The following is a 20,416-nucleotide window of genomic DNA, read 5'->3' on the forward strand; positions in this document are numbered from 1 at the left end:
CTTTTAAGAGTGTGATCTGACCACTTCTAGGACTGAAGATTTCCCACTAATCCATCTAATGGCAAGACTGCTATACTTTCCCATCTTTCCAGTTCTGCCCACAGAGACCTTCAGAGGCCTCCTCAGAAGTTTGAGAATTGCATTCCATCCACAGGGTGGATCTACACAGATGGCAGTCAGCAGCTATCCTGTGCCGCAGTTTGAGATGGGCTGCAAAGAGACCTGGCACAGGAAGAACTCAGTATACATACAGTCTGACGTTACGTACTGGGATCTCCTGATGTGCTTCTCATTGAAGTGATGGTCGCCAATGTCAAAAAGAAAAGTAAGCAGATTGTGATTTATGTAAACAATAGACCTATCAGACTAGGCTCAGGGTCCTCTCAGGCATTACAAATAGATAAAAGGTTTATTTTATTTTAGGACCTGGAGCTACCCGAGGTACTCGGATCTGTGATGATGCAGCACCTCCAGAGGCAGTGCTAGTGCCTTGAGTTGCAACAGAGGAGCATGGTCAGGAAGGCAGAAGTGCCCTGGGTCCCTGCCTGGAGCCTTGCTGCCAGCACACGCATTGCTAAACCAGGAGATGCTTTGCCAGTGGCCACAGCCCTGTCCACAGGAGGAGGACACCTAGCTAAGAAGGAATCCAGCCTCAGCACAGAGCTGCGTTTTGCTGGGTAAAGGACATGAGCACTCTTGCAGGGGGATGTGCACAAATGCTAATACTTTAAAAGCAAAAACACCCCACAACTATTTTTTGCCGTGCTCTGGCAAGTTCTGTGCCCCCCTTCTGCACATTGCGAAGTTTCTTCTCAAACCCTTTTGAAAGAGTAAAAACAATGGCCCTTGTGGCTAAAGGAAATGTATTTAGGGAAGCTGTTACAGGAGACATTGGGAAATTATACTAAGGGGAAATAGTGTTGCCTCAAGAGAAACAGAAGGAAATAAGCTTCGCCTGGATGCCACAGTAAGAGGATGGAGAAGTCTGCCTAAGGGAAATAAAGGAAAAAAGAGAAAAGAAAAAAACCCAGAAAACTCAAGCACTGCGTGGTTCAATCTTGGATGTCCTCCTCTGAGAGCTTTCTGGAACTTAAAACATTTTAGATATCTTAAGTATTTCTGTGTTTCAAAAACGTCCTAAGTTGTGGACATGAAAATTTTTTGAACAACAGCTTTAATGTAATTTGAACACCAATGAAAAGATAGGCAGTACAAATGAAAATTAAGATGTCATGCCCAAGAATATAGAATCACAGGAATTAAATCTTTTTACTAAAACATTTGCAACCGTTTGATAAAATTGTACAGCTCTGTTGTCAATGTCCAGGGGACATTTTAAATAAACGTATTTATTAAAGTTTCTAGAGCAAAAGTTAATGCTTTCAAATTTCGGTAGCTTGCTTTGCACTTGACATCTAGCTACTCAATGCAAAGCTAGTATGACATTCTATAACAGTTAGGTATTACAAATAAATCTATGAATTTAAATTGTAATGAAGGTAATATGCTGTTTGCCAATTCAGACATCTTGGTAAAAAAGCAATGAAGTAAAAAGATTAAAATTTAGGGGAAAAACAACGTAATTGGAAAAACAAAAGGAAAATGTTACTTCTGCTAAATGTTTCAGCTTCAGCCTGAACTACCTATTTATCCCATGCTAAAATGACCTCAGCATACTGAAATTTCCTGGTGGAGAAGTAAAACGTTCACTGGTACTTTAGAAGCACATTTAGATACTACATTTATTCAGACTTTAAACACGGTAATCCTGATGTAATCCCGATGTAGACGGCTACAAATCAGCTATTTCTTGTTTATTACCAGTATGTTAATGCTTAAGCCAAAGGTTTCCCACTACAGCAAAGTAAAACAATGACTGCAAAACACACTACCATTTTATTTGTATAAACCAAAGAAAGGTCATTCAGCTGCTGATCACCTCACAACTGGGTGACAGAATTTAAACTGTGAGCATAATGCTTCCTATTTTTAATTTAAGCCACATCTCAAAGATTCATCAGTTCCTCAGACTGAACGTTTTTACAGAACTGGTTCGTATTACATCTCTTGGCAGAATCCAGTCTTAACCATTCTAACTTGTGTCATGTAGCTATGCCGCCTTTTAGGAGATGCTTATAGTTAGAAATAACATGCCTTACCAAGGAAAGAGTATTCATATCAGGAGTCCATGCCCTTATTATACAGAATATTAAAAAAAGTAGGAAAGCATCAGGAAAACTATGACTTTATTTGATAATGACGGGCATAATAAGGTTTTTACAATAGTGGTATCAAAATTACATTCCAAAACATACTTTCAGAAATGTATTAGGAAAGAATGTAAAGACTACAAAGTCCGGTGTGGGGTCAGGGGTCAGAAGCTTTGAAAGCTAAATGCTGAAGATGCTTCGTACACAGGGGGAAATTAAAGGAAAAAATTGTATGAGGAACTGGCAGAATTCAGAAGAGGGCATGAATGGAAGAGGAGATTAAGACATCGGCAAGGGAAACTACACAGACCACTGAAGAGAAGAAAAAAAGAGCTCAAATTTTGTAAATGAGGAAATAAATTATAGATAGTAGTGTACAAGAACTAGCTGGGAATTGAGATGGTGGTAGAGACAAAAAATAAAACAGGATTTTAATTGTGCATGTTGAATGCAGTTCTTCCAGGCATGGAAGTAGTAATTATCAGGGGACACAGTGAGAAGGAAGTTAGGCTAGAGATAAGCAAAAGCCTGGAAAAGAACAAAAGAAGGGAGAGTGTATTTCAGAAATACGAAGCAGAGGAAAATACAGATGATGGTAACAGTCTGGATATAGTGTAAAAAGGACAGAGAAAGATCAAATACGAATGTAAAATTTAGAGATCCATGGAACTATTTACACAGATGGAGAAAGAACAGACCAGGTGTCATTGCCTTATAGTAGTATATAATACCACAAATTACACAGTTCGTGAAGTTACTACTCTGGTGCTGAACATGAGTGAAAATGTCCACAGTTTTCATAGCTGCTTAAGACTATCACAGGAAAGCTGCGTTGATTAGAAAAATGTTGAATGGCCATTGAAAAACAGAAATAACAAGAATTAAAAAAATCCATCACAGGATGTTGAAAGACTTGGAAAAGAAGAGCCCACCAGCTCATCCTTCTCTGGCCACAGCAGGATTTACTATAGCGCTGTACAGGTGCAATAACTGTTGTGACCTTGACTCTGAGCAGAATGTGGTGACTGCCGGTTACTTAAGCCTCGAAGCACTTTTATACAACCACTGTTATGGGAGCCTCACTCAACAAGGCCCAGAAGTTGTTGAGGTCCAGCTGCAGGGATTTCAAATCCTCTATTTCTGTCACACACTTCCATGCAACAACAGCTAACAGCCCTTCAGCCTGTTAACCTCCATGTTACAGTATCCCTTGCACAGCTTGACACTTGTATTCTTATACAAGTGTGAAAGCAAACATTTTATTTTGACCTCAAAAATGTTTTCTTTTTCATGTGCAACAGATCCAGGATTTGCATCAGAATATTTAAGACTTCCTGAAGACTTCTAAAGAAATACTTACAGCATAGCCAACCTCATCCACCTGAGACACAGTAATTTCTTAGCACAAAACAGGTTTTTAGCAAGCTTATGCTTTTCTCTATGGCTTAATTTTGAGAGGTATACGTTTGAGAAAAAAAAAAAACATACATATGAGTTCAGCTGCAAAAGCCCTCCACAAATTTGAACTTGTTTCCAGTGAACCCTCCTTCTGCCACTTTTTTCCCATTAATTTTGAAGTCTAGTTTGTTTCTGTGCCTAACCATTATGTGAAGTACTAATCTGTTTATATTAATACCATAAACAAGTTACTCACCTCTGGTGTCTGGACAGCAGCATTCCACATAACAGGTCTCTGAAGAAAAACAACTTGCTTTGTTGCCAGATTTCCTTCACTAAAATTTAAAGAAAATTGTTTCAATATTTTAAAGGCAACAATAGTCACTCTAATACGTTCATACCTTCAGAGTCAACTATAAGTTGTGTGTACATAAGTCCATGAGTGGGAAGAGGATAGACTGCCAAGCATTAACTGGTTTATTAATTCCTGAACAGTTCTGTAATCTCATTTTTAAAAAAAACACAGAAGCATAGAACTGGGTTAAGGTGTTGCACATGAAAACAGGTATAGAACAAAAATTTGTATTACTATGATTAGAATTATTTAACATGTCTTCTCTTGAAAGTTTAAGTACCAGAGTTCCTACTTTTAATCGAAGTCTGCACCTTTATGTCTGAAATTAGATGAAAGCAAGACTCTTTGAGGTCTCTTCACTGTCAAATATACAGCAACATATTACTACCTATTAATGCCACAACAAATAGGTCCAATCTCAATAGATCCACAGTTTCAACAAATATCTCAGTACTTTGTGGTATGAAACTTGGGAAGTAACATTCTTTACTGCTAACTAAAAGGTGTTTTCCAGTTGTAACGTGACATCTAACAAACACAGAGGGATAAGCTCGCTGTCTCACCACCTATGGATAAAAGGAGCACTCAGTTTTTATAAGCTTTGCATCCACAGTGAGATAAAAGACACTGGCCGTTTTGTACATGGGAGGTACATGCATAGCAAGGACAAGAGAATAAAGTAGTAAGATAAATAAAGGAGAAAAAAAAAAAAAGAGGAACTTCATTTTTTAGTCCTGGAACTCTACAAATGTTGATGCTATTGTGGTAGATATAATTTAGAGAAGCACTATTAATTTTTTTTTCCCCCAAAATGAAATATTTTTAGAAAATAAATGTGAAAAGGCAGAGTTTTCCCTCAAAACCAAATCAGATGTTACTGATATGATGTTTCAAAAGTGTTACACTCTTTTAGTACTGGTGACACATCCTCTTGAAGTTTTTATGTATTTATTTTCATCACCTTTCCATCAGAAATACAGGTCAGAACATTGATTGCATATGTACTCCAAAGCTCGACACTGAAAGAGTGTAAGAATTGCAAGACCAGAGCTCTAGAATGGGAGGGTTTAAAAGATTCTTGTGCTCTTCTAAATATCAGATACTACATTTTGATAAACTCTTCTTCTCCCCCCCCCCAACTCCTACTTCTGGGTAGTATTCAATGAGATCTTTGTGCGTATAAAGGAAAGACACTGAAATACTTCGGCAGAAAAGTGACTACAGATTTAAGAGTGAGCTAAAGGAAAGTAGCAAAATAGAAACACAAGAGACACGTAGTGAGTTCATTTCAAATACCTATGATTCTACCTATTCTATCAATCATAACACAGTATTATTATGCACAACATTATGGAAAACACTACTAAAATAATGTAAGTTTGTACTTCAATATGGGTATGTCACAATCTTAACCACACACAAAGCTGAGATAACGGTGTCCTGGTTTCAGCTGGGATAGAGTTAATTTTCTTCCTAGTAGCTGGTATGGTGCTGTGTTTTGGATTTAGTATGAGAATAATGTTGATAACACACTGATGGTTTAGTTGTTGCTAAGTAGTGCTCACACCAGTCAAGGACTTTTCAGCTTCCCATGCTCTGCCCGGTGCACAAGAAGCTGGGAGGGGGCACAGCCAGGACAGCTGACCCAGACTGGCCCAAGGGCTATTCCATACCATATGGCGTCATGCTCAGTATATAAACTGGGGCGAGCTGGCTGGGGGGGAAGCGATCGCTGCTTGGGAACGGGCTGGGCATCGTCGGTGGGTGGTGAGCAATTGTGTCATGTATCACTTGCTTCGTATATTACTATTGTATTATTATTATTACTACTACTACTATTCTATTTCATTTTACTTCAATTATTAAACTGTTCTTATCTCAATCCACGAGTTTTTCTGACTTTCACCCTTCCAATTTTCTCCCCCACCCCACCGGGGGGGGGGAGTGAGCGAGCGGCTGTGTGGTGCATAGTTGCTGGCTGGGATTAAACCATGACAAACGGATTTGTCTTTTATGTCAGGGCTAGGACTGATAGAATTAATTTTTGTTTAACATTAGGGACTTGCTCCAAGAAAAATCAGGGATGATAACTGCTCCTATGAGGTCAGGAAGAGCTTGTTAACAGCCTGCCCCAGTAGAGCTCTTGGAAGTAACCTCTGAGAAAGTGCACAAAACAGCACTATTCCCAGCGTACCCAGCTACGTCTCATCAACAGTCAGTGATGATGGTTTTGTGATGCGTTTGGCCTCTCACAATCTTCCTTTCAGTCCAGCTGAACTCAGGTCACGGCATATCTTCGCATGCCTGCCTTGGATGAGAACAGAGAACTATCTTAAACTCCAGCTTGTGGGGAAAACAAGGAGGCAGAAGAACAAACTTATTAGCTTCTTTAAGTTAACCAGGTTTCCTGTTCCGGGAGTCCTTACCTCACTATTTGCATCGTTAAAAGAAAATGTGTTACAATTTTATGTTATGACAAGGAAATCAGCAATCCTGCAACCTTATCCCACTTGGCCAGGTATCTCTCCCTGCCTCAGTTATGTCTGTTTTGATAATATCAATCGGGAAATCTCTCTTAAGAGAGAAGGCTGAGCACAGTCCCCGGCATGGGGAACAGCCTACGGCTTATTTTGTAACAGTGTCTGCATTCCTCCAGCGAAAAGAAAAAAACCCAAACATTAAACGACAGCTTGTACAAATTCTACTAGAACAGAGAAAGGACATGATGGTGAGTAGACAATAAGTAAATTAACAATTTTCTAAGTCTGACCTTATTAAAATGCTGCACACGACAAAGCAGCTATGAGCTTAATTCACAAAGAACTCAATGACGGTGGGATTTCCACAGAATTTAAATGAGAAAAAGTGCTTAGAACAAGCCACTCCATAGCTTCCCTCACATTTCCACATTCCATCTTTGCTGGGTAAGTCAGGGCATTTTGAAAACTCAGATTAAGAAGTTTGTCATGATAAATTAATAACCACAAAGTCAGTGTTTCTGCACTGTATATGCCTGCTTGCTTTCCGGCGCTCGTGGACAGTCTGCCTTGCCCATTTTCAGGGACTACGGTAATCAGTGAGGGGAAATCAAGGTCACTGCAGAGTAAGGCTGCTGAAGCCTTTTTCCTGTCTCTTCTTTTAAGAGGGATGAAGACTCTTTTGTTAAAACACCATCAATTTGTTTGTCTGCTTATGATGTATGGGCAATAAATTTGTCCTCTTATTATATGTATATATTTAATAAGTCCCCCAAAACAAGTGTCAAGCTAGAAGCTAACTAGTACTGACAATGGCTCTGATTTTTACAGGTCTATTTTTTATCCATGAACATTTTCTATACAAATTAAGGTTAGACAAAGTTTTATCCATGAACATTTTCTATACAAATTAAGGTTAGACAAAGTTTTCTGAAAAATGAACAAAAGAAGCAAGATAATTTTTTTAATTTTTTTTTTTTTTTTGCATTTCCCAAAATAAAGTCTTGCACTCCTTTGGAATTGCACAACATCTAGACTTTCAGTTATGAGACACACATCAGCTTGGGATAAGTCTCCTGGCTTAAAGGTTCTGTTTAATGAAAAAATTTTAAAAACTCTTAGAAATAATTCTAATTTTAGACCACAAACATGTATGAAATTCTACAAACTCATGATAATGTCATATTAGTAATTGCGGTAGCACCAAGTTACCAGCAAAGTATTTTCTAATGATTTTTTTCCCCCAGTCACTAGATTTAACTCCTAAAAGGACTCTTCATTTTATCCTTGCTATATACCTTCTGAACTTGGCATAATTAGTCAAACTCTTGTCTTGAAAACATTTACCTAGTAAGGGCTGTATATAATGCAGGAGGCTCTTTAGGTCACTAATATTATTTGTGGGTCTTTCTTATATTCTTTTTTGGTCTGTTTTTTTGGTCAAAAAAATTCTTTAGTGACTGCTGGCAAAATTTAAATACCCAGGATATGGATGGATACAACAAACATTGCATCATATGCACTTTTTTTCATGCTCTGTTTTCTCATATCCCTGGAAAAAGAGAATCACTTGACAGAAGCGGGGAACTTCTGTGGGTTTTATAGTGTGCTGACCAAAAAAAACCCCCCAAAACCCCCCAATGCTTATTTTTCAAACAACATTGCACAAAAAAGCAACTCTGTACATTTCAAGAATATGACATCTACCATTGCTCTAGTTGTAACAGCAAAGATAACATTTCTCAAGGAAATGTTTCCTGCATCCAACATGATTTAGCCCTTGTGGTAGGAGTTAAAGGACTAAATAGACCTACAGACTGCTGCCCTGTCTGAAACAGGACAGTGATCCATGACATTCAGCTACCACGTGGCATGACATTCCACACAACAGGACATTTTATTTTATAGAGAGAAACATATGTAAAAAAGAAAAACTTCAAACAACAAAACCACACAGGAACAGACATTACAGCCTGGTGTTTTTTTAAACTGTTTCAAATCCTAACCATGCAAAAAAAAAAAAAACCCACAACAAAAAAAGGAACACATCAGTGCATGACAATCTTGTCACACCCCAGAACCTGGTAGCCTGTTGGTCACTCTCTTTGTCTGCAGACAAGCAGTGGGCATTAGGCTAGGAACAGATCACAGAAAATCTGAGACGAGGGAAAGTTTTGCAATAAATTAGAATAAGAAAACAGAAACTAGAGCAAAATATAAAGGTGAATAAAAATGGGGAGCAGGCTGCCCTGCTAACATATTTTATTCTTACGTAGAATTTTCTTTATATACTTTGTCCAAAATCTTTTTTTAAAAAAAAATATGAAAACATGAATTGGCCAGATTGTCCCAAAATGTTGCTCATTTTGTTTTTTCAGTGTTTCTGAAGCCTGTTAATATTCAGGCTGGGTTTTGAGGTCAAAGTTCCAAGTCTGGGAAAAGAACAGCTGTTAGGCAGCATGAAGTGTCCTTCTTTATTGAGACATTTAACTTGCATTCCTAGGATAATCCACCACCACAGTAATGGCATCTTTCATATCAGACACATAGTAACCATCCAGGAATTTCTTCTCCTCTTTAAATACCAACATCAATGCCTAAAAATAGTATTTATCAATCACTACTTAGCCTATCAGGATAGAAACACATTCAGTTTTGGACTCCTAAGAATTCTTAATTCCTAATTAGGAAATCTTGTTCGTAGGCTTTTTTTTTTTTTTAACAGAAAATTAAATAGTTGTATATTAGATACACAACAGGCACATAAGACGTGATTTATCCTATTTCTTCCAAAAGTATCTCACAAGCCACACTAGGACAACAAGTATTAGACAATTCATGCAGACACCTACCCAACCCTTTAGGCCAGAAAACAAATGCTTGTCATTAGTCTGAATTATGCTAGTGTTGATACAAAATGAATCCAACTTCAGATTTGGCCAGGTCACAACCCCCTTTTGCACGATCACAGCTATTAATGGGCTGGTTGTTTCACATCTGGGAAGCAATGCCACTTCAGACATGTAGTGCAACTTAAATATCTTGCTGGTATACTACCTTCTTACTAGTTCAAGGAACAGGTCCAGTCTAATCAATCTGTTAGCACTTCCAACAGCGCTTTTCCCTACTTTTTTTTCCTTATAGCACTTAGCTTCTATTAAATGGCCCTGCCTTTGCTCTGCAATCTATGAGGTAGAAAATACATCATTTTGCCTGCTGCAAGCACAGACTGGTACTCACAGAGTAGCTGACCAGCAGCTGCTCAGAACGATCTTGCCCCTGCTGTCCAAACCCTACTGGGATGGGTACAGTTACACTGCTTGCAAGACAGAAGAGGTTTGAGGTTAAAACCTCTCTCTCTCTCATCCTATGACCCACAGCGCACCATGACTACTAAAATCTCTCTCTCCCCTTGTCCACTCATGTCCTTCAAGAAGTAGATATGGATCCTGAAGGCTTACTCTCAAGCTCTAAGATTCGGCCAAAAATTTCAGCTGTGTATGAAAGCCAGGCTCAGCCGTTCACATACCCTTAACAAGTCACCATGTTCAAAGCTAATACACTTAGACTACAGAATTTTGTTTGAAGAAATGAATCAAAGGATAACCATTTTGTTTCATGTTCTGAAAACTGCTTCTCTCTGGAGCAGGAGCTTTACAAGTTCAGAATTTCATACATTTCAGAAGAACACACAACACACAGAGATCCTTAAAAAAATAGAACATGCCATATGTTTGACCACAATTTCTTCTGTCTTTGCTTTTAACCAGTTGGTTAAAATCAGCTATTAAAGAAAACACACAGTGGAAAAAAAAAAAAAAAAGAAAAAAGAAAAAAAAGACATGTGTGCTTAATCCAGTTTCACTGGCCTTTTTTAGCTTGATACCATGTAGAAAAGCACAGTATTTTTTTTTTAAAACAGCAAAAAAACCCCCATAGAACCTTATAGGGGATGCAGGTCTGCTATTTTGTTCCTATGTATACAAATCCCCCTCAGTCATCTACATAAATATTGCAGTAAGAGAACCAAAATCCAGTAGTTTGGTGCTATATTTGAAATGAAACATAAAGTCTACACTAAAGAAGAAGAGAAACAGCCCAGTAGTTTGCTGGATTAGCACATTCTCCTCCCCAATTTGAAATAAATATTGCATGACTGTCTTGTGACAACATGACCTCTTATATAGTCTAAACCAGTCATTCACCAAGGTCCTAAATTAGTGAAACATTTCAACACTTGTTTAAACTTGAAGCATGAGTAACCCCATTTCTGCCCCATTGCTGGGGACTGAGTATGTGACAAAAAGTTTCATAAATAAAGTCTTTAAAGTTTAGATATAAACAATGTATTTTAAATTTAGTATTATTGGTCTAGTTTGAAACTCACTGAAGTCAGCAGTCCTAAAACAGCGTGGTAAAAAAGATTCCACCATAAAGCTACTTACATCTCAAGTTTTATATGCAGTTAACATTATGAGCACTTTGCTTCCTGTTACATTTAAGTACACAAGTAATCACCTGATAATTCTCAGAGATGTATAGACCAGAAATGCTGTAATCTATTGTTTGGGTACCTGTCATGTCGTACGATAGGTGTAGGCAGGACACAGGTCAGGAGCCATCCAAACTCAGCCAGCGTGTGCAATAAAGGTCCATAATCTGTTTTAATTTCACACCCCTACATTAATAATTATAAAAAGTAGTAAAGAGACTCTGTACAGGTTTTATTTGCATTTCTACATATAAATTACAATAACTCTCCTCTCTTATTTATAATGAGAGAATCCTTTGAGATGACATAGAACTGTGTTGTTTGGTGGAGATTCACTATTTCAAACAAAACAATTTGAAAAGTTCAAGACTACAGAAGACTAGGAAAACAGAGCATATTAACTATAGGTATGAGCCCTGACTCAGCAAGACATTCAAAGCACATCTCGTTTGTTGGACTCGTCATGTTGCTAAATTAACGCCTAAAACTTTGTAAATACCGGAGTAGGTGTCTCAATTGATGTATTCAGGTTTTTACTTCACGCCTGAATAAGAAGCATCTGGGGTTTGGTGGTTGGTTTCTTTGTTTTGTTTGGGTTTGGCTTTTTTTTTTTTTTAAATACACAAAATCTTAGTTTTATGCTGTTTCTTTTCACATCAGTAAATGTATTTATCACTGAGTATTTCAAAAGTAAGCCCTTAGTATCCTCCAACAATTACTTTCAGATGTCATTAATTCATACCAATAATCTTATATTAAAATATTTAAAAACATTAAATAATTTTATTGCTGTACCATGCTACAGTAGTACCTGTAAATTTATCAGAAAAAATGAAGTGTTTCATATTTAGCAGTAACATTTTACTAAGAATAATACATCTGAAAACCATACTTAATTCATTTGTTATCATTTTTTTCTTATTCTGTTTCCAGTTTTTGCTATTTTCTTATCCTTTTTATTTAAAAATACTACAGCACATTGTCAGTGGAGCTGACATTATGCTAAATTGGTCTGAAACACATTCATTTAAAAAAAAAAATTCTTTGGTGCTTGTATTTGTTGGTATGAACATTTGTAAATGTCAGGCCAGAATCCCTGTGGCATATTTCTTTTATGCACATTAACCAATGGCCACAGGTCTGACTTCATTTTTATGACTCAAGGCTTTAGCTTATGCAGGTGGCTTCAAGGAACCATCCTAAATGTTTATCAAACACTGGTACAAGCATTCTAAGGAAAAACCAAAGAAAACTAGAAGTAGGAAATTGCATTGCTAAATAATCAATTTACCTCAATGACTGTCCATTGTTCAACAACTATTGCATCATTTCCTTTCCTGTTAGAACCTGGAACCCCGGCACCTTCTTCTTCATAGATAAATAATCCTTCTAAAGATTTGGGCAAATAGTCCCCTGTGAACATAAAGAAAAATATAAACTGAAATGTAAAGTTTTAGGTTGATATCTTACTGAGATGTACACGTGGGCCTGCTTTTTCTCATTGAACAGTCCTCTAAAATAAAATGAACTGAGACAGCAAATAACTCAAATTTGTGGTTATTTCTGTGTCTAATTACAACTTTAAGTATGCAGGTCAACTTATTATTCAAACCCCTTTTTCTACACAAATTGAACTCTGAACCATTTCATTTTCTCAAAAGCATTAGCCACTTCCATGCTCAATTCTGAATTCCAGTTTCCTGTATTCAACATATCCCCCCCAGCAGATGGCCACAAACCCCCTTTATTCAACTTCAATATTGTACGCCTGACAAAAAGTGTGACTTTTGCTGTGGTGGGAGAGAGCATAAAGATAAATGAAGCATGAAGTAGAAAGCCTAGCTACTGTGACTTAAACAAATACGTAAACGGCCACAGGAAGAGCCTGAAACAGAAGTAATTGTAGGAAGATTCCTGATGGGAAGGAAATTTCAGAGCACAACTCCCTGACTCACTTGTTGAAGCCCGACAGTATCCGGTTGGCCCAAACTAAAGCTGTGCATCAAGAGCCATCGGGAAGCCTTTTGTGCAGATGTACCTTGACAGCTAACTATCTTAAACTAAATTTGAACAGTAAAAATACGTAATCCTCAGAATCAGATTTAAATTCTCTCCAATATTGCACAAAGAGATGTAAAGAGATGATTGGTTTTGCCATAGCTTCAGGGAAGGCAAATAAACTTAAAGAAAAAAAACCACCTAGCAAACAAAGAAAACTTATGGAAAGCAACTGGTCTGATTTTAAAAATTGACCAGATTGGCATGGAAGTTGTGCTACGTAAACCAGGAATTCCCATTTTTTGAGCATGCTTGTTAATGTACCATCAAATACCAACTATTTATTCATACTATTTTTTACTGTATTGCATGTAGCAGATTTATGTAGTTTGAGTTATGATTATTTAGATACTTGCATACATATATATCTCTTTCACACATTCGTAGAGATATTGGACATATTTTATTTTTGGATTACACATCATGTGATTGTACATGCAACTAAATATATGGCTTCAGGCACAAACAAAAATATTTGCACAACTCCTAATAATTCATAGATACTCAATCTTATAAATTTATGGACTTCAACCTTCTTTCAGTGTTCAGGCAGGTACTTAAAATGGGCAGTCCACCTACAACATCCTAGAATATTTCTTTTTCGATCATTGTTCAAACATGGTAGAATAAATTTTAAAGTTATTGACACAAGACACCTCCGCTCAGCAGTAATTTGAGACAACCTGTTAATTCATAACATGTATGTCAAAATCACCTCTACTGAAAAAAGCTACATGTGCAGCTAACTGGTTCACCTGCTCATTCTGTCCATTACAATAGTTTATCTTTGTTAATATCAGTACTCCAAAAAAAAAAAAAAAATCCACCCCAAAAAAAACCCCACCAAAAAGTGCTGCATGACAGATAACACAAACCAGAAAAAGCAAAAATATTGCCACAGCACTTCTACTGATCTTAGATATTTCTATGATCATGAAAGCCTCCAAGGCAGCTACAGATGGAGGAAACACTAGTGATTCAAATGGCTGCTGAAAGAGAATTTACCTGGATTATTTTTATGACTGCATCCTCTTTTGGCAGCACAGCACAGAAGTTGGTAATTATTAAGAATTGATAATGTGGGGTTTTGTTTGTGTTTGTTTTGTTTTGGTTTTTTTGTTTGGGTTTTTTTGTTTGGGTTTTTTAAATTCTTTTTCGGTTAAAACTTCCTCTTGCCTTAAATTGGGTATTGCATTTTGATCCTGGTAGCAACAGAATTCTGCTGACTCTGTAGAACATCTGTAGAGTCCAAACAAGAGGAGGATTTCTGCAGCTACCTGACTTGTATCCAGCGTTTTTATTTTTATTAAAACAATAGCTAAAACGTGCTCATTTCACCGAAGCTGTGTAAAAGGACAACTACTGCTAAAGACACCTTGCAGTCTAAAAGCAAACAAAAGTGAGGTGAAGATGACAATCAGATGTACATGCAGACATACAAGAAGTAACTCTAGTAATGACTGCAAGTGCTTGAATGTTTTTTCTCCCCCAAAAAGCATTTTAGGTTTCCCTCTGTTGGATGCCAAATGTCTATCTGGTTATAAAACTCTTCAATGTTCACCTCAAGAACAAACATTTTAGCTTAAGAACTCAGCAGCTAAATTAATTTCTTACTGTGGTTACAGACACTCGATCAGCTGCAGAATTCCATCCACATAGTGAGCTGTGCCTTTGAATATATCCAGTTTAATTCAGCAGCGTCCCACCCATGAGTGTAATTGAAACACATACCAGTCAAGTGGGGCTGAAGCAGAAGCACCAACTGCTGCAGAGAGGCAGCATGAAATCCCTAAGTCAGTCATAACCTGGGTATTAAAGATGGGATAGTTATTCACATAGAGAAGAGCAGACAGCTACAGGGGAATGGGAAGACTGTAAAACTGTTGTTGGACAACAGCTGCGAAGATTAATTCCAACAGCTGCCAAGAACACCCCTCAGTGAATTGTAACATATCTCCAGAGAGTTATTTTCCAGCTCTAAAAAATCTGTATTGAAAACTAGGAGTCTGATTTCTCACCTCTCCTCCCCCAAAGGAAACTTTGTTCTTCCACTGACTTCAATAGATAGGAATTATAATTTAAGAGCAAGAAAGATGACCAATACAAACTGTGCCGTTAGACTGTTTATGTGCACAAAACATGCAGTTTGAGAGGGGCTAAGCTGCCAAATTCAATCTGAGGTAAATATAGTGATACTGATGCGCTTGTGTTCCTCTGACAATCACTAAATCTACTTTATTGCAGAGCTACAGAAATGCAGTGATTCACACTCAAAACTAAACTACGGAGAACAACGAACACTGAAGAGTTCTCATTATTTTCAGGGTTTGATTTTCGAAGAACCCACATCATCTAAGTCCCAAAGATTCTGTGTCTTAAACTTTTTTTTTTTTTTTTTTTTTTAAATTTAAGCTCTTCACTAATCCAAGCCTTGCAAAGGGGATGCTGAATGCATATTATTTTAAATCAGAGTATCAGGAAATAAAAACCAAAACAAACCAACATTAAATAAGACTTATAATAAATATAAAAAAATACTCAACCCCCCAGTAATTCTATCCTCCTTGTATAATTCATGTAAGAAGCAGATGTAAAATGACTTATGAAAGCCACTTTAATACATTATTAAGTAAACAACTGCACTTGATAATCAGCCTGAGTACTGCAAAAATCGTTGAAGGTCTCTGAAACCTTTTCAACAATCTTTTTACAAGACTTTTCTCCACTGCAGCCCTGTGTTTTGCTTGCTTACACTGTACTGCCATAGGCAATTCTAAAGGAACACCAACAACTTAGTACAAGACAGACAAACAGATCCAACCAAAGACAAAGTATCACATTAGTGAAGTATAAATTCTAAGTTTGCTGTCAAACAACATTTATTACAATAATTAATACATTCTGAAATAATTATGTCAGACTCTTTTGGTCTGTTCCCATAACACTAGAGCACTACCATTTTCTTCACATTATTTTCAAGTAACTGCACAACAGTAGCTACTGGTCCTTTTTGCAACACTTCTAATTTCTGGCTTTCAGACAAATTCAGTTCAAATGGAAATGAATCTCTTAATTACATATTTTACCAACAACAGAGTTTTAGAGTTCAAAATACTTCAGTCAATAAAGAGCTTCTCCCATTGTCAGCAGTGGTACAGCACTGTCTCACAGCTCTGCCAAAGGGCAGGATTTTGGGCTCAGCAGGGTGCGCAGCAATGGGCCTGGGCCAGCAGCAGGGCTGCTGACCTTGGGCTTGTGTCTGTTCATCAGGAGGATGAAGGCTAGGAACTCTGAAAGAGCTGATAGGATCTCTGCAGAATAAAAACTGAGATTGAACTGAAACTGAGGGAATGAAGATGAAAATTTGAAAATCCTGTGGCCTGAAGCTCTATCATTGTAACAATCTGAATGTTAAATGAGCTAGTAGATTCCTGCAGTAGAGTGCAGGACGCAGCAGGGACCAGGGAAGACCTCTGTCTCAGCTACGTGAAAAGGTCCTGGAGGATCTGCCTACAGTTGAGGGGGAAGGGCGAGGACAAGAATAGATTTCTCTACTCTCTGCATATGGCCACATCTGACCAGAACAACCTGCAGAAATATCCTGAAACTTCAGGATCAACAGTTGAATTTTAATACAATTTGGCATTTTTGGAAAGAATCTTTAAGCCCAGCAAAGAGCTGGAGAAAGGGGGAAGCAGGGAATGCCTGACTTCGGTTTAACGGTACAGTAAGCACAATCAGAACTCAAGGTGCTCTTTTGTCTCATGAGAAATATTCAGAGTACAGCACAGTATCTACATTGAGCAGAAGAACATGAACATCAGGGAAACATGTACCTAATTTCCCCCCCCCCCCCCCCCATTATCTTCTCCTTTACAAAGACAAAATGAAGAAAAACAGAACTAGTGCAAAAGGTTTATTTCATTATAATGCTACACTACTTTCCTGCTTTGGAAATCCTCAATTTGGTAAAACAAAGCAGAAATTTCAATTATTCAGAGCTATAACTGCTCAGAAGACAAGTTATTCCCTTTTCAGGTATCAGATTCTACACATTTACAATGACTATCTGAACATGTTTACATATTGCCCTTCACACCAAGAAACAAAACATGATCTACTTTTTGCAAATTATGTAGTTCTACATAAACAAGTAAAAGCTTCGTGATACTCTGGGACAGTACTCACCTTTAGAAGTTTCCCAGTGTACGAAAGAATCAATTAAGGACAATCCTTGTTTATAATAAAATGTGGTTAATTCTAGCCAGTCTGCTTCCAGTGTACTAATAACTGGCCCCTTTCTTGTTACTTTCATAGACAAAATGCCTTCATGATAGGTCCAGCAGGTAGAATCATCATCAAAAACATTGAAGACTGTATATAGCTTGTCTAACAAAAGAAAAAGGAAGAAGAATGAGCCTCTGGAAGACAGTGCTCCAAAATAAAAATATTATTAATCTCTTACTTCAACATGGTTTTCTAATTCTAAGTAATAGTTTTAAGAATTGTTTCCTGATGTGACTGTACTCACCTTAAGCCCTAAACACACCCAGGATGAGGTGTGAGGGGGGGATGCTCTGCGATATGAGAAAAATTTGAACATATTACAGTTGGGTTATCACTGGACCTTTTAGGTAGGTAGGCTCTGCATAGAGAAAATACACTAGAGCTAAGAAAAACCCAGTGGAAACATTCATTTCTGCTACTCATGGAACTCTTGACTATAAATATTTGAAATTACTATAACTGAAGATTAAAGACAATTTTCTAAATTTTTAAATGTTAGGAATGCCTTGTACTGTATTGATTTTTACCCATTGTTTTCTGAAGATTACTGAAGCACCAGTATAATTAGTTGCCTACTGGGGTTTCCACACAATAACTGATGAGTGAGTTAAGCACACAAAATCTGCTCATCCTCAAATGCTTTTTATATCTAGGCATTAATACAGTGCTGTTACAAAACCAAAGTCATAAACAAGCATTCATCAAAAATTAAAATTCACAGAGCCATACCATTTTAGGAAACCACTGGTGACAAGGTGTGAAGTCCTAGACATACAAATATATTCTACAAATACACTCACATGTATGTCACTGCTGTGGAGAAATAACACAAAGCAGTTGCCAAAAAAATGCTCCCAGATTGTCTAATATTTCAACATTTAAGCAGCCTAAAGCAACGCAAACAAACCTTTAGAAAGCAGAAGTATTCACATTGCCAAAACAAAGGAACTTGGTTTAGATGACCCCACTTAAGATGCTAGTCTCTCTAGGCTCCAGAAATAGAGATTTCCAAAGTAGGATTTGGACTGTAAGTAGTCTGAATATCAGTTTCTGGGAGAAGCCCTCTCTGTTTTGAGAAGTGTTACCACACCCACCGCAAGAGACATCAGGTGCCTGGAATAAGGTGGAGTAAATTCAGGACAAAATTTTGAACTCTATCAGTAAGAGATGACTCTCATTTCTATACAGTTTTATTTTATCACCTCCACAAGTGGTTGTATTAGCATAAACATGTTTACCCTGACAAACCTTAATTTCCTTTCCCATATACTAAAGTGAGATCACTTTTATATTTGTTCTTCAGAAAAAATAAACAGGTTTCCCTGATACAACTATTCAATTGCTCATGTGTATCAGAAATTTGCCTCTACAAGTGGTGTATTTATAGTCAGAATTCATACATTATGACCCCCAAATCTACAACTCAGACTCAGCTTTGCATCTTTTGAACAGACCTAAATAGAAACGGCATACTGAAGCGGCAGTACACACCAACATAGAATCATAGAATGCTTTGGGTTGGAAGGGACCTTTAAAGGTCATCTAGTCCCTCCCCCCTGCAATGGGCAGGGACATCTACAACTAGATCAGGTTGCTCAGAGCCCCGTCCAGCCTGGCCTTGAATGTTTCCAGGGATGGGGCATCTACCACCTCTCTGGGCAAACCGTTCCAGTGTTTCACCACCCTCATCGTGAAAAGTTTTTTCCTTGTGTTCAGTCTAAATCTACCCTCCTTTAGTTTAAAACCATTACCCCTTGTCCTGTTGCAGCAGGCCTTGCTAAAAAGACTATCTCCATCTTTCCTATAGGCCCCCTTTAAGTATGAAAGGCCGCAATAAGGTCTGCCCTCAGCCTTCTCTTCTCCATGCTGAACAACCCCAGGTCTTTCAGCCTTTCCTCATAGGAGAGGTGTTCCATCCCTCTGATCATTTTTGCGGCCCTACCTCCCTGTCCTCCATGTGCCTTAGCATAGCTTCTAGGAGGATCTGTTCCATGATCTTCCCAGGCACAGAGGTGAGGCTGACAGGTGAACGTGCATGTAAGACTTTCTTGAAAATGCACATCAGCATTTTTTAAAATGATGGCTACATACAACATTTACAAAGAAAGGTGGTTAAGTTTTCGTAAGTTTTGTCCTAGGAACTCCAATAACTTTACGGAGTATTTGACTAGTAGTAGAGAAGCCTGGCATATTCTTGCCCAAAGCTTTTCGAAGAATTTCCTGATAACGCTGCATGTAGGGGATGCGCTGGTTGCCAATATACCTGGTCGCACCAGTCTGCACAAACAAAGCTCCTTAACAGAACCAAGAGTTTTCCGCTTTTTGCTTACAGGATTTCTATTCTGCAAGATACAGCAAACCCACTATTTCAAGCTGTAAGGAAAGAGTTAAGCTTTAACAGATCATGCTATAAAGGCTCAGCAGGTTGTACAAGAACTGCTTTAATTCAAGTGTTAAAAATAAGAGGGACATTGATTATCTCAGTGCTTAGAGTCATTATCCTGACAGTCGACAAACTGGAGAGGGTGCTTAACTCTTAACAGGAAAGTGAAAAGGTTGCTTTTGAGAGCAATTAAAACATGTCTGGCCCATCAGGGAAGAACCTATTATACCAAAATGCAATCTGGTGGAATTTTCATACTGCCTGCTTTCTACACAATACTATCTTGCATTAGTTCTCATGCTTTAGATTACTTCTTCCTTTTCACCTTTTCTTCCTAGCAAACCAGGAGGCCTTAGTGCTTCAGTATCAGAAGTCACTGTTTCAGGCAATCTCTCACTCAGACTACACTAAGTATCTCAGACTCTTCTACAACTAAGTTTTCTACCACAGCACCAACATTTTTCAATGATGCTTTTCCTTCCTATACAACTTTTTAATGCTTACTTTTCCCTAGTGTAAATTCATTTTGTAACAATTATCCTCTTTGATTTCATGGTCAATTTATTAATTTAAGTGACCTCTTTCAGGATGCTTCTTGAAGGCCTGTTAACCAGAAAGAATCAATTAGGAACGGATTTGTTTGCTGTACATTATGTGAGTTGGCTAGAAGCACAAAAAATTACAGCTCTAGCTGGAAGGGGATCTCTTTGTTGACAGTTTTGAAACAGGCAGGAGAACAGGAATCATAACGTATTC

The 20,416-nt window shown here is 37.8% G+C and overlaps 1 protein-coding gene across 3 annotated transcripts in view; it reads right to left on the minus strand.

The window, feature by feature from the left end:
- RFTN2 (raftlin family member 2) overlaps positions 1–20,416 on the minus strand; it is a 38,018-nt gene that overhangs the window by 6,749 nt on the left and 10,853 nt on the right. For all 3 annotated transcript variants that reach the window (XR_015698961.1, XM_087733044.1, XM_087733045.1), the window contains 4 exons: positions 17,179–17,379; positions 12,224–12,345; positions 11,015–11,118; positions 3,865–3,943 (listed from right to left, as the gene is read on the minus strand). Coding sequence is in view for 2 of the 3 variants with exons in the window: in XM_087733044.1 (XP_087589170.1) it covers positions 3,865–3,943; positions 11,015–11,118; positions 12,224–12,345; positions 17,179–17,379 (506 nt within the window). In the remaining variant the exon portion in view is untranslated. The remainder of the gene's footprint in view (positions 1–3,864; positions 3,944–11,014; positions 11,119–12,223; positions 12,346–17,178; positions 17,380–20,416) is intronic.

Source organism: Nipponia nippon, unplaced genomic scaffold (genome assembly GCF_047370975.1).
Source record: "Nipponia nippon isolate SJK-2023a ecotype South Korea unplaced genomic scaffold, ASM4737097v1 scaffold_5, whole genome shotgun sequence".
Taxonomy (NCBI): Eukaryota; Metazoa; Chordata; class Aves; order Pelecaniformes; family Threskiornithidae; genus Nipponia; species Nipponia nippon.